Source organism: Nycticebus coucang, chromosome 8 (genome assembly GCF_027406575.1).
Source record: "Nycticebus coucang isolate mNycCou1 chromosome 8, mNycCou1.pri, whole genome shotgun sequence".
Classification (NCBI taxonomy): domain Eukaryota; kingdom Metazoa; phylum Chordata; class Mammalia; order Primates; family Lorisidae; genus Nycticebus; species Nycticebus coucang.
Window position 1 is genome coordinate 56551835 of NC_069787.1, and position 12184 is coordinate 56564018.

Genomic DNA, 12184 nt, shown 5'->3' on the forward strand with positions numbered 1-12184 from the left:
TTAAGTGAGCCTTGTAAAGCTCCTCCTGGATTAACCCCTCTGGGAAATCTTAAAGAGAAATTTTAAAATTCATCTGAATATAGTTAAACCTGGGGAGAAGTCTGATATCCTTGAATTAGTTGGTTATTAAAAAAAAAAAAGAAGAAGAAAAAAGAAAAAATCCTGCCATTGGAAAGGTCTGTGGTGGGGGTAAACTGTGAAGCTGTGTGGTATGATGAAAAGGGACTTGAAAGTGAAGACATGAAGCCAGATTCATAGTCTGATTCAATTCTTGCTAGCTCTCTGTGTTTTGGAATAAATCACCTTCAGTTGCTTTCCTATATTTCCCAATCATAATCTATAAAAATGGGCCCTTCTATCTCAGGGAGCTATTGTGAGAATCATCATTAGGCAATAAACCAGAAACTTGTAGTTGCCCAAGGGATATAACAGTACCTAGTGGAAGATAAAGAAGGTGAGTAGTGTTAATCAGGTATCAATAGTGAACAGTTTTATTGCTTTCATGTGATTATCTCAGACTTTGGAGTAGAAGATTGAAATGGGGATAAAGATACAATATCCTGAAGAGGGGAATTTGGGGTTTGGAAGGGGCCTCAGAAACTATTCTGAGACATGCCTTTTATCGAGTAGGAACTGAGGCTTAGAGAGACAGGGGTGCTTACACAGTTCTCATAACATCATCCTCAGAGCTGGGAGTAAAACTCAGGTCTCCTACTTCCCACTCCTAGCAGCCTGTGTAAACAATCACTAAAGTGGTGTCTAAAATCCCCAGTCACTATGATCTGGTGCCTGCAACCCATGTCTACAACTGCTAAGCATATTACCCAGTTTGGTTGCTCCTTCATTAATAATTAGCCTTTTGGTTACTATACTTTTCCTTCCCTTTGCAATGTAGAATAAGGCCAAACAGAGAATCTCCATCAACTCAACTCAAGAAGAAAGACCTTTTTTATTCACTCTTTGAATATAGATCTGAATTCTTACTTGTGCTAAAGAACTACGGTAAATCCTGATAAAAAAAAAAAACTCAGTGCCCAGAAGTTTCCTTCAAGTAGTGGACTCATAAACCAATGATCACCCTATAATCAGAGAGATGTTAAAGCACGTATAAGCAGATCAAATAGAAGTTTAAAGGGTGGTATGAGTAAGGATGCAGCAGAAATTTGACAGAGACTTCTACTTTACCTAGACAAATAACAAGTTGCAGTGTTTAAAAATTAATAAAAATTTAGAAAGTCAAGAGAAGAAGAACAGATTTCCTTTAACCATGAGAATTCTGCAATGATTAGCAGAAGCCAACAGTTTGGACAGCTGGCTTCCGCCTGCCAGAACCTGGATCAGATTCAGACCCTTCGAAGGTGATGTCAAAGTCAGTCACACCCACAGAAGTTGATTGACTTGTCTATTTCTCAGTTTCCTCATCTGTGAAGTAGAGATGAAAATAATGGTGCCTCACTGATAGGATTATGGGAAGATCAAATGAGTCAGGCCAAATGCTTAGAACAACACTTGGACAAGAGCAAGTGTCCAGTAAATGCTGTCACATTAGTATGAGAGAATAGCTGTCTGTCACTGAAAACCCACTTTAAAATGTCACTAGATGAAAGCAAGGGAAGAGGTGAGGATGGTTTCATCAGTCAGCGTTCCACCTGAGAAACAGAACCAGGAAGATAAGCATATCAAGAGATTTATTGCAAGGAATTGACTAATGTAATTGCAGGGGTTAGCTAGGTAATTCCGAATTCTGTAGGGCAGGCTCTCCCTAGTGTGGGAGGTGAAGCTTCAACTTACTGACAAAATTTCTTATTCTTCACAAAAGCCTCAGTTCTACTCATAAGGTCTTTCAACTGATTATATCAGACCCACCAAGATTATCAAGGAAAATATGTTTTTTAACAGCTTTTTTGAGATACAATTGATATATAAAGAATTGCACAAATTTAATATGCGCAATTTGATGACTTTGAACATATGCAAACACCCATGATACTATTACCCCAGTCAAGGTCATAGACATATCCACCACCTCCCCAAGTTTCCTTGTGTCATTTTGTGTGTGCGCATGTGTTGAGAACATTTACCTTGGACCAACTCATTTAACAAATTTTGAAGTGCACAATACCATGTTTTTAACTTTAGCACAGCTAAAACTTTATACTTATTGAACAAGGACTCTTCAATTTCTCACCCCCAGGCCCTGGCAATCACTGTTGTATTCTCTGCTTCTGAGAGCTTTGTGTCAATGCAGACCTCACATAAGTGGAATCAGGCAGTATTTATCCTTCTGTGACTGGCTTATTTCACTTAACATAATGTTTTCCAGGTTCATCCATTGATGTTGCAAATGGCAGGATTCCCTTATTTTTTAAAACTGAATAACAATCCACTGTATGTTTATACCACATTTTCCTTATCCATTTACTGATTAATGAATATTTCGGTTATTTCTATATCTTGGCTGTTATGAATAATATCACAATAAACATCTCATCAAGATCCTGACTTCAATATTTTGGTTATATACTCAGAAGTGGGATTGCTGGATCATGTGGTAGTTCTATATTGAATTTTGTAAGGACCTCCCCATGCTGTTTTCCATAGCCACTGCACCATTTTACATTCCCACCAACAGTGGGAAAAGGTCCAATTTTTCCACATCTTCACCGACACTTGTTATCTTTTGTGTGTGTGTATTTTTTAAATAATAACTGTGCTATTATGTAAGGTGAGGTGATATACATATTGCATTCTAGTTCAATTTGCTTTTCCCTAATAATTAATGATGCCAAGCATCTTTTTGTATACTTGTTGACCATTTGTATATCTTCTATAATGAAATGCCTGCTCAAGTCCTGTGTTCATTTTTTATTTATTTTCATTTCAGATTAATGTGAGAGTACAAACAATTAGGTTACAATGTTTGCATTTGTTAGGTAGAGTCACATTGTGGTTGTGCCCTGCACTCAGGAGGTATGCCATTCTTTGTCCATTCTTTAATTGGGTTGTTTGTTTTTCTACTAAGTTGTAGAAGCTCTTAATTTGTACAATTAAGATATATGATTTGTAATTATCTTTTCCCATTCCAAAAGTTGCCATTTTATTGTTTGCTATTTCCTTTACCATGCAGGAACTTTTTAGTTTGATGTCATCTTACCTATCCTCTTTTGCTTTTATTTCCTATGCTTTTGGCATCATATCCAAGAAATCATTGCCAAGACTGATATCAAGAAGCTTTTTCCTATGTCTTAGTTTATAGTTTCAGGTTTTATGTTTAAGCCTTTAATCCATTTTGAGTTGAATTTTGTGTATGGCATGAGGTAGGGGTCCAATTTCAATTTTTGGCATATAGATGTCCAGTTCTTTGACACAATTTGTCGAAGAGACAATCCATTCCCCTATTGTCTATTCATAATACCCTTTACATATCAGTTGAGTATATATGTTTGGGTTTATTTGAGGGACCTCTCTTCTCTTCTGTTGGTCTACCTTTTTGTCAATACCATATTGTTTTAAATTATTGTAGCTTTGTAAGGTATTTTAGAATCAGGAAATATAATGCCACTGCCTTCGTTCTGCCACAGGCTTCTTTCTTCTTTCTCAACATCCTCTTGGCTATTGTGGGTTGACAAAATTCAAACCCTTTCATGATAAAAATCACTTAACAAACTAAGTATAGAAAGAATGTACCTCAACATAATAAAGATAATATATGACAAGGCCACACTAACATTATACTCAATGGTGAAAAATTGAAAGCTTTTCCTCTAGGATCAGGAACAAGGCAAGGATACCCACTCTTACCACCTCCATTCAACATAGTACTAAAACTCCCAGCCAGAGCAAGTAGGCAAGAAAAAGAAATAAAAGGCATCCAAATCAGAAAGGAAGAAGTAAAATTCTCTCTGTCTACAGGTGACATAATCCTATATGTATAAAACCATAGAGATTCCACAAAAATAAATAAGCTGTTAGATCTAATAAATGAATCCAAAAAGTTGCAGGATACAAAACTAAACATACAAAATCAGTAACATTCTATACATTAACAATGAACCACCCAAAAAGAAAATTAAGAAAATAATTCTATTTACAGTAGCATAAAAATGATAAAATAACTTAGAAATAAACTTAACAAAAGTGAAAGACTTATACGCTGAAAACTACAAAACATTGATGAAAGGAATTAAAGAAAACACAAATAAATCAAAAGATATCTTGTGTTCATGGATCGGAAGGAAATATTAAAATGTCCCTACTACCTGTCCTGACAATATTAAAATGTCCCTACTAAATGTCCCTATAGACTGAAGAAGTCTACAGATTCAATGCTATCCCCATTAAAATCTCAATAGCATTTTTTACAGAAATAGAAAAAGCATCCTAAAATTCATATGGAACCACAAAATCTCCTTTAAGGTCAACTGATTATGAACTGTTTAATCACATCTACAAAATGGATTAGTGTTTGATGGAATAGCTGGGGACTGTAGCCATTTAGCCTGGTTGACACATAAAACTGACCATCACAACAAGCTAGTGCACAGTAAGTAGGTATATCACAATTTTTTTAATGGGCTCAAGCAAATGTAAAATAAAATAAGGAGGGAGTAGCCCAACCCCTCAGACACCATCCATACATTCCATAGAGCTGAGGACCCCAGGGACAGAGCATAGGCTACTTGCCTTTGTATCCTTTTGCATGGAAACAATGAGCAGGTTCCTTCTCTGTGTCGCTTTGTGTGTTCACTAAACCTCACAGGATGTTAGCGGTTTACATCTTCAATCACAGAACAGGAATTTTACACACAGTGGACTTAGGAGACTTTGATTCTCAATTCCAGCTTGTATTAAGAATCAGTATGGCATAACAAAAAATGTATCAGCTATGATATCAGACACCTGGGTTCCAGGCCATCTTTGTCATTTACTAGATGTCTAGCCTAGTCATATACCCTCTCTAAGCCTGTAAATGGCACCTGTAGATGGCAATCACCTGTAAATGGTAACAATATTGTAATTTTAGGGTCATTATAAAGAATTAAAGACCATAAACACGAATGGCCTAGGTTCATAAAAGATGCTCAGGTCAGACAATCTATGAAGTTTAACTGCCTTTAGTTCAATTATTACCTAGTGTTAGTTGTGTTGTTTGGGGGAAGTTACCTCACCTTTCTGTGCCTCAGTTTCCTCGTCTATAAAATGAGCATAATAATAATTTGTTCTGTGGTTGGAGTTGATGTGTATGAAGTACTCAGAACAACATCCACATTATAGTAAGCACAATGTAGTTTTTAACTATCATATTTTCTGTTGTGTGTTAGTAGTGAAATCAGGGAGGCAGGAGACCTGGAGTTCTGTCCCCCTATGTCGAGTAAACTTGTGGAAGTTACTTCTCTGCCATCAAATTTCTTTTCTGTAGAATGAGGGAGTTCACTAGATCATGTCTGCTGAGCTTGCACATTTTAAGACTCTAAACCTAAACTGCCCCATCAGTTGTAAGAACTTGAGAAGGCCACCTTGGTGGGGTAAAGATAGTTTTGAGATTCTGAGTTTTCACAGATATGGCAAGGCTTCCTTTTTAATTCATACCAAGAATTCTGCCTCTGTCTCGGTTATACTGCAGAGTGGTTGATCTATTTACTTTTCACCAAGATGTATTCCTCTGTCAGCTGCATCACAGTTGTCATAAACCAGCTTCATGGCAGGAAAGACTGTTTTTATTTGTCTGCTTTGCCATGACTTACTTCCTTTGGGATCCCTTCTCAGAAAGGTCAAAACAAAATCCCGCAACTGCCAGGATGAAGTATGCCAGCAGGTTGAGGAAAAAGGCTTTTGTAAACAGTGCTACCTGCTGCCAGGAGGCCCTGAATGGAGTTCTGTCAGGCCAGACTCATGGATGGTGGTCACTCCCTTTTTGTCCCGGCCAGCAAGCACCTGACAAACACGAAGTTGAGGGCTGTGGCAGGTTAAGGAGAGACAGTGGTTAACCAAAGCATGATGGGAAATCCAAGAGAGCAAAGAAGGAGTGACAAATGTCTGATTTATGCTCTTTCTCCTAAAGAAGGGGACTCCTATTCTCTTCCCCAATGCAAAGGAAGGTTAAAAAGGCTGCTTCCAGGGGCGGTGCCTGTGGCTCAAAGGAGTAGAGCCCTGGCTCCATATGCTGGAGGTAGTGGGTTCAAACTTAGCCACTGCCCCCCCAAAAAAGGCTGCTTCCAGTTCTTCCTTCTCTCTCATTTGTTTCTGCCCCCTTTTCCTTTTTATTTGCTTCTCCCAAACACAGGGGTCAATAAGGGTCAATAAGGAGGGGCTGGCAAACAGAGAGAAAAACACCTGGTTTTAACAGCAGCTCAATCAACTGTGTTCCATGACATGGTAATCACAATGTACATCCTGAACAATTTTTTCAAATGACTGAATCATTGACTTGTTCTCCTGCCCATTGGAAAGAGTGAGGCAGAACTTCATCCTACCTTGAATTAAAAAGGGGTTTTTATCACTCCTACAGAAGCTATATTGCACTGCATAGCATTTCAACCAGAGCAAGCTAAGCTTTTCATTGACTTTATTTTGCACTCTGTGCAACTAGAACTAATCTTAGCATCTCCAAGTTAAAAGAGTTTTAAAACTGCCTACCAAATCCTTTATACCTTTCACCACTTGACTTTCTCTACTACATTTTTTGCATATGGTCCTATAGTTTCCTCCTGAACAATTCCAGCAGTAGAAACTTATTCTTTTACAAAAAGATTATTCTGTTTTTGAACAGGTTTGTTGGAAAATGCTTTCTTTGTTGCTTCTTTGTAATCTCCTCTTGAAATTCTGTTTGTCACACTTTTGGAGTCATACCAAGTAAGTTGTAATACCTTTTTCTATGACAGTGTTTTAAGTACTTAAAATGGCTCTTAGATTGGGTTATGCTGTAGTGATCTCAGTAGCTGAAAACAATACATTTCTTTCTTGTATACACAGATGACCATCATGGGTCTACATCAAGCTCTACATTAGCCTCACTTAAGGACTCAGGTTGGCAAAACAGCTACTAATTAGGAAGGTTGGTGATCACCAAAATAGTGGAAGTGATAAAACATGCAAATCAAGCTCCAGCTCTTAAAGTTTCCACCTGAAAGTGACTCATATCGTTCTTACTTGTATTCCATTAGCCAATACAAGTCACATGGCCACAGCCAAACCTACAGGGACAAAGAAATATCATCCTACTAGATGATTAGAAGGAAAACTAGAACTACTTTGTCCCCACAATAAACGTAGATTTTACAAGCTCAAGGGTCATTTTTTTTTAATTAAAAGAATTTTCAGTCCCACCAACAGTGTAAAAGTGTTCCCTTCTCTCCACCTCCAAGCCAGCATCTGCAATTTTGAGATTTTGTGATGTGGGCCATTCTCACGGGGGTTAGATGGTATCTCAGGGTGGTTTTGATTTGCATTTCTCTAATATATAGGGATGATGAACATTTTTTCATATGTTTGTTAGCCATTCGTCTGTCTGGCATGGATGTGGAGAGAAGGGAACACTTTTACACTGCTGGTGGGACTGCAAACTAGTACAACCTTTCTGGAACGAAGTATGGAGAAACCTCAAAGCACTCAAGCTGGACCTCCCATTCGATCCTGCAATCCCATTACTGGGCATCTACCCAGAAGGAAAAAAATCTCCTTTTATCATAAGGACACTTGTACTAGACTGTTTATTGCAGCTCAATTTACAATCGCCAAAATGTGGAAACAGCCTAAATGCCCACCAACCCAGGAATAGATTAACAAGCTGTGGTATATGTACACCATGGAATACTATTCAGCTATTAAAAAAAATGGAGACTTTACATCCTTCGTATTAACCTGGATGGAAGTGGAAGACATTATTCTTAGTAAAGCATCACAAGAATGGAGAAGCATGAAGCCTATGTACTCAATTTTGATATGAGGACAATTAATGACAATTAAGGTCATGGGGGGGAGGAAAAGCAGAGGGATGGAGGGAGAGTGGTGGGGCCTTGGTGCGTGCCACACCTTCTGGGGGCAAGACATGATTGCAAGAGGGACTTTACCTAACAAATGCAATCAGTGTAACCTGGCTTATTGTACCCTCAATGTATCCCCAAAAATAAAAAAGAATTTTCAGACCTTCGTGTGACTTTTAGCAGCTCCCAATTGAGTGACTACATAATCACCAAAAAGTTCGTGTAAATCAAGTAGTAGTTATAAATAAATTTTAATTGTAATTATTTGACTTTTTAGGATCAAATTGTTTAAAGTTTCAAATAAAATAACTCAAATTCTAACATTATATAACTGTGAAAACTGACAGCCCTTTATAGTATTTCTCCTGGGATTCATCTGTCAAGCTCTCTCTTCACAGTCCTGCTCCCCACTCACTTCTCAGTCACTGATGTGGACCATCTCACTCTACTCTCTGGTCTGCCTGTCCCCTCAACATGGACACAGCCCCTCCCTTTATTCCCCATAGGACAGTGGTTCTCAACTTTCCTAATGCTGCAGCCCTTTAAAACAGTTCCTGTGGGTCATGACTGACGGGTTGAGAACCGCTGCCACAGGACAATATAATCAGTATAATGCTGTTGTAGGAAGCAGATTTATAGGAGTCTCACAAGGTTAATAGGAGAGGAGCAGGTTATGGAGGAATGGAGGAGAGAGATGTATAAATAACCTGACCTTGAAAATTAGACATCATAGATTTCAAAATTCTTTTCCTGTCGGTCCCTTCCTCCCACCCCAAATCTAGGTCTATCTTCATTCTTCTGATGAAACTTGCCCTAATTTCTTCTGAACCCTCACTTATTTCTGTGTCTGTAGTTACCAAAGAGAAAATTCAATTTGACCATTACTGTTTTTCATCAGAGCAATTTAGCTCTTTTCTCTTAATCTATTCCATTCTGGTTTATTCTAATGCATTCTTTGTCCTACCCAAAGGGCTTCTTAATGTTTTCTAACATTAATTACCTAACAAAATCCTCCACATTTAAAGAGAGAGCAGAAGCTGAGAAATTAGTTTGTCTTAAAGATGCATCAGTAAACATCTCAGCAAATGCTTGTCATTCCTACCAACTCCATATCAGACTAACTTTAAAATACTGTACACATGGATGATAAAGTGTGAATTTGGGGATATTGAGGGAGTCAGATTGTAAAAGATCTTGGAAGACCTGTTAGCCAATATATATTTTGACTAGGGAGTTACCATAACTAGTGGGGTATAGCAGACAGAGGAGTACAAGAAAGGCAAGGAGACGTGCTGGGAGACTGCGTCAGGAATGCAGGTGAGGAGGAGCAGGAAGAATGGAGAGAAGTACTGCACTCCAGCAACAGTTAGGAGACAGGGTGGACAGCACCCAGTGTGGGAGGGTGAGGGGAGAGAGGAAGAGTGGGAATGGTGCCCGGTTTTCTGTTTGTAGCAACTGCATACATGTTGATGCAATTCACAGTGACAAAAAATAAATGAGTAGTAATAAATTTAGGGGGAAACCTAATTTTATTGTAGATCTGTGGGGCATCCCATAGGATCTGAGAACAGATTTACAAGTCAGATTTTTCAAGGCAGGGCTGGATGTTGGGATCTGTATCCTAAAGAAGGACCAGGCTACCTAGAATCCTAATATTGAAACTCTGGGTAAAAGACCCCTTTTTCTGCCTTTGTTTTTCTTGAGGTCTGGGATTTCTTTGCTGCAAATCATTGGCTTAGGATGTAAAAATGATTTGTAAAGTGCTCGAGACCCTAGTCCTGCCTCTACCCTCCTCTTCATTAACACATGTGACCAAGCAGAGAGATTGCTCCTGATTTAATCAGGTCACTCTACAAAGTGTCACTTGGGAGCCCAGAATTTAGCCTTCACATTGTTAAAAGGAGCCCTCCTTTCAGAAGTGATTGGTGGCACCCCGTGTGTGATGAGTGCTTGATATTTGCCAATGCAGCCTCTCTGTCACCATCTTCCATTCACCTTCTGTGTGAATACATTTAAGAATTGCACTTTTTTGCCTTCTTACTTTCTTTTTGGGGGTATTGTTCTTTTGCTTTTGGAAAAAAGTAGAAAGAGAAAAATGTGATTAATATGACCCCATCCAAATCATTAAACAGAAGCTGCTGCTGTGGAAGCTATAGATATAGACTCAGGCATCTGATTCTGGTTGTAAACAAGAGGCTATTTGCTATGGGAGGAGAGACCTGGACTTGGGGGCAGGACACTGCCTTCATGTCCCAGGTTTTCATTCACTGGGTTTTCACTTCAGCAAGTCACTTATCTTCTTTGGGTCTTACTGGCCTTACCTGAAAAATGGGCAAATGATAACAGTCACTGCTCTATCATAGGACTATTTCGAGATCATTGCAAAAGGGCCAGGCCATCCTACAGGTGGCAATGCCAGACTCCTGGTCCTTTTTTGCAGACCAAATATCTGTTGTCCCCTCTTCGTCACAGAGTTCACACTGCCTTCAGCTGCTATGGCTGCATTCTTAATTTTTAAAAAGTAATAATAATTTTTTTCTCTTGCAGTGCATAGTATGGGACTGGGACTCCAATGGCAAGCATGACTTCATTGGTGAATTCACCTCAACATTCAAGGAGATGAGAGGAGCAATGGAAGGGAAACAGGTACGTAGTAAACCACTTGCGGTTTTGCCCCCCAGATACTCTGAATCATGCTGCAAATGAAACAGAGACAAAAAGGTACGATTGAATGTGATAAGAGGGGAACATGGTGGCATTTGAGTGCCTAGATTCTAGAATTAGGTCCTAGGTTCTAGAACTAGCCCAACTTAAAGCAGTTATGTGACCTTAGACAAGACACTGCCACCAAATACTATAGTTTCTCTATCAGTAAAAAAGCCTAGATGAAAATATTTCTTGTTTTTTAAAGTCGTGTATGGTTGGGAAAGCACTTAATCTCTCTTTGTGTAATTTTTCTCACCTAAAATATGAGGGTGATAATTGTACCTACCTCATAGCATTCTGTGAATATTAAATTAGACACTCCATGACATACACTAGCAGAGCCACTCCCATATAGCCAGCCCTCCAAAATCATTGCCATTAGTGGAAGTACTCCTTCCAGCTCTACATTTCCATAACTTGATGGTGTTCATAACACACTTCTTGGAGAAATTACTTCATCCTCCCAATTTTTATTATGAGCACCAAGTTTTCATCTATTTCTACCATTTTACTCTTACCCAATTTACACAAGGCTTGTGCCCAAACACTACCACATACCATAAAGGATACTGCACTACACAGAAACCTAAACCCCTTCTGTGTTTTCCTCAGACACCCACACTTTCAAATATCAACATATCAGTAAGTTACTGTCACCTGGTCCTAATCATGCTACTTCTGCCAAACTTCCAGCTGCAGGACCTCAGTCTCTTTGCCTGAGGGCTTTCTCTGGCTGCTGGAGCCTGCTTTGCCTGTACCCAAAGCAAAAGTGAGGAGATGGGTCACCTCCAGGAAGCAGCTCTCCACAAATCACTAATGGGAGCCGGAGTACAGACGCCCCAGCTCCCTTGCCTTTTAGGTGGCAAAACTCAGAGATGTGTGCTCTCCATGACTTCATGGACTTCCCCAGCAGGTCTAAACCCTAGTTGCCCACAGTGGTAACCCGCTTGCTAACAAACCCTTTCTACATGAACTACACACGTGCGTGGACACTGAGAAGAAGGAATTACTCTCAGGCTGCTACTGTAGAGACTACCCCATCTGCATCTGCTTCAGAAACTGCTTCATTTTCACATACTGCTAACAGGAGTGAAATTTGTCTCATGAGTAGAAATCCAAAGATCCAGCTCCCCAAAGATGGCACAACATTCGATAACTCTTGGATATTTGACTCTCATTGATTTTGTCCATGAAATCTTCTGTATGCTAGAAAGGTTGAGACCTATTCTCTTAATTAGTTCCTTAGGTCATAGCTGCCTTTCCAGTTCCTGGTCAGTCCTATAGCTCTGATCCTATCCCTCAAAGAGGCTCCTTTGGAGAGCTACTGTCACACACTGTGATGTATATCAATCCATTATTTTAGTTCTCAGTGAAGTTCTATGTAAACTCATCATTATCCCCATTAAATTTCTGTAGCCAGCATTCAATGTTTCATGATTTTCCTACCTTTTCAGTCAGTTCCCAGGTGCAATAGTAAGAGTTGGTGCTTGGGCATC

At 39.2% G+C, this 12184-nt stretch overlaps 1 protein-coding gene across 2 annotated transcripts in view; it reads left to right on the plus strand.

The window, feature by feature from the left end:
* The window catches only part of CPNE4 (copine 4), a 521673-nt gene that overhangs the window by 468085 nt on the left and 41404 nt on the right, over nucleotides 1-12184 (plus strand). For both annotated transcript variants that reach the window (XM_053600167.1, XM_053600168.1), the window contains one exon: nucleotides 10530-10628. In XM_053600167.1, coding sequence (XP_053456142.1) covers nucleotides 10530-10628 — 99 coding nt within the window. The remainder of the gene's footprint in view (nucleotides 1-10529; nucleotides 10629-12184) is intronic.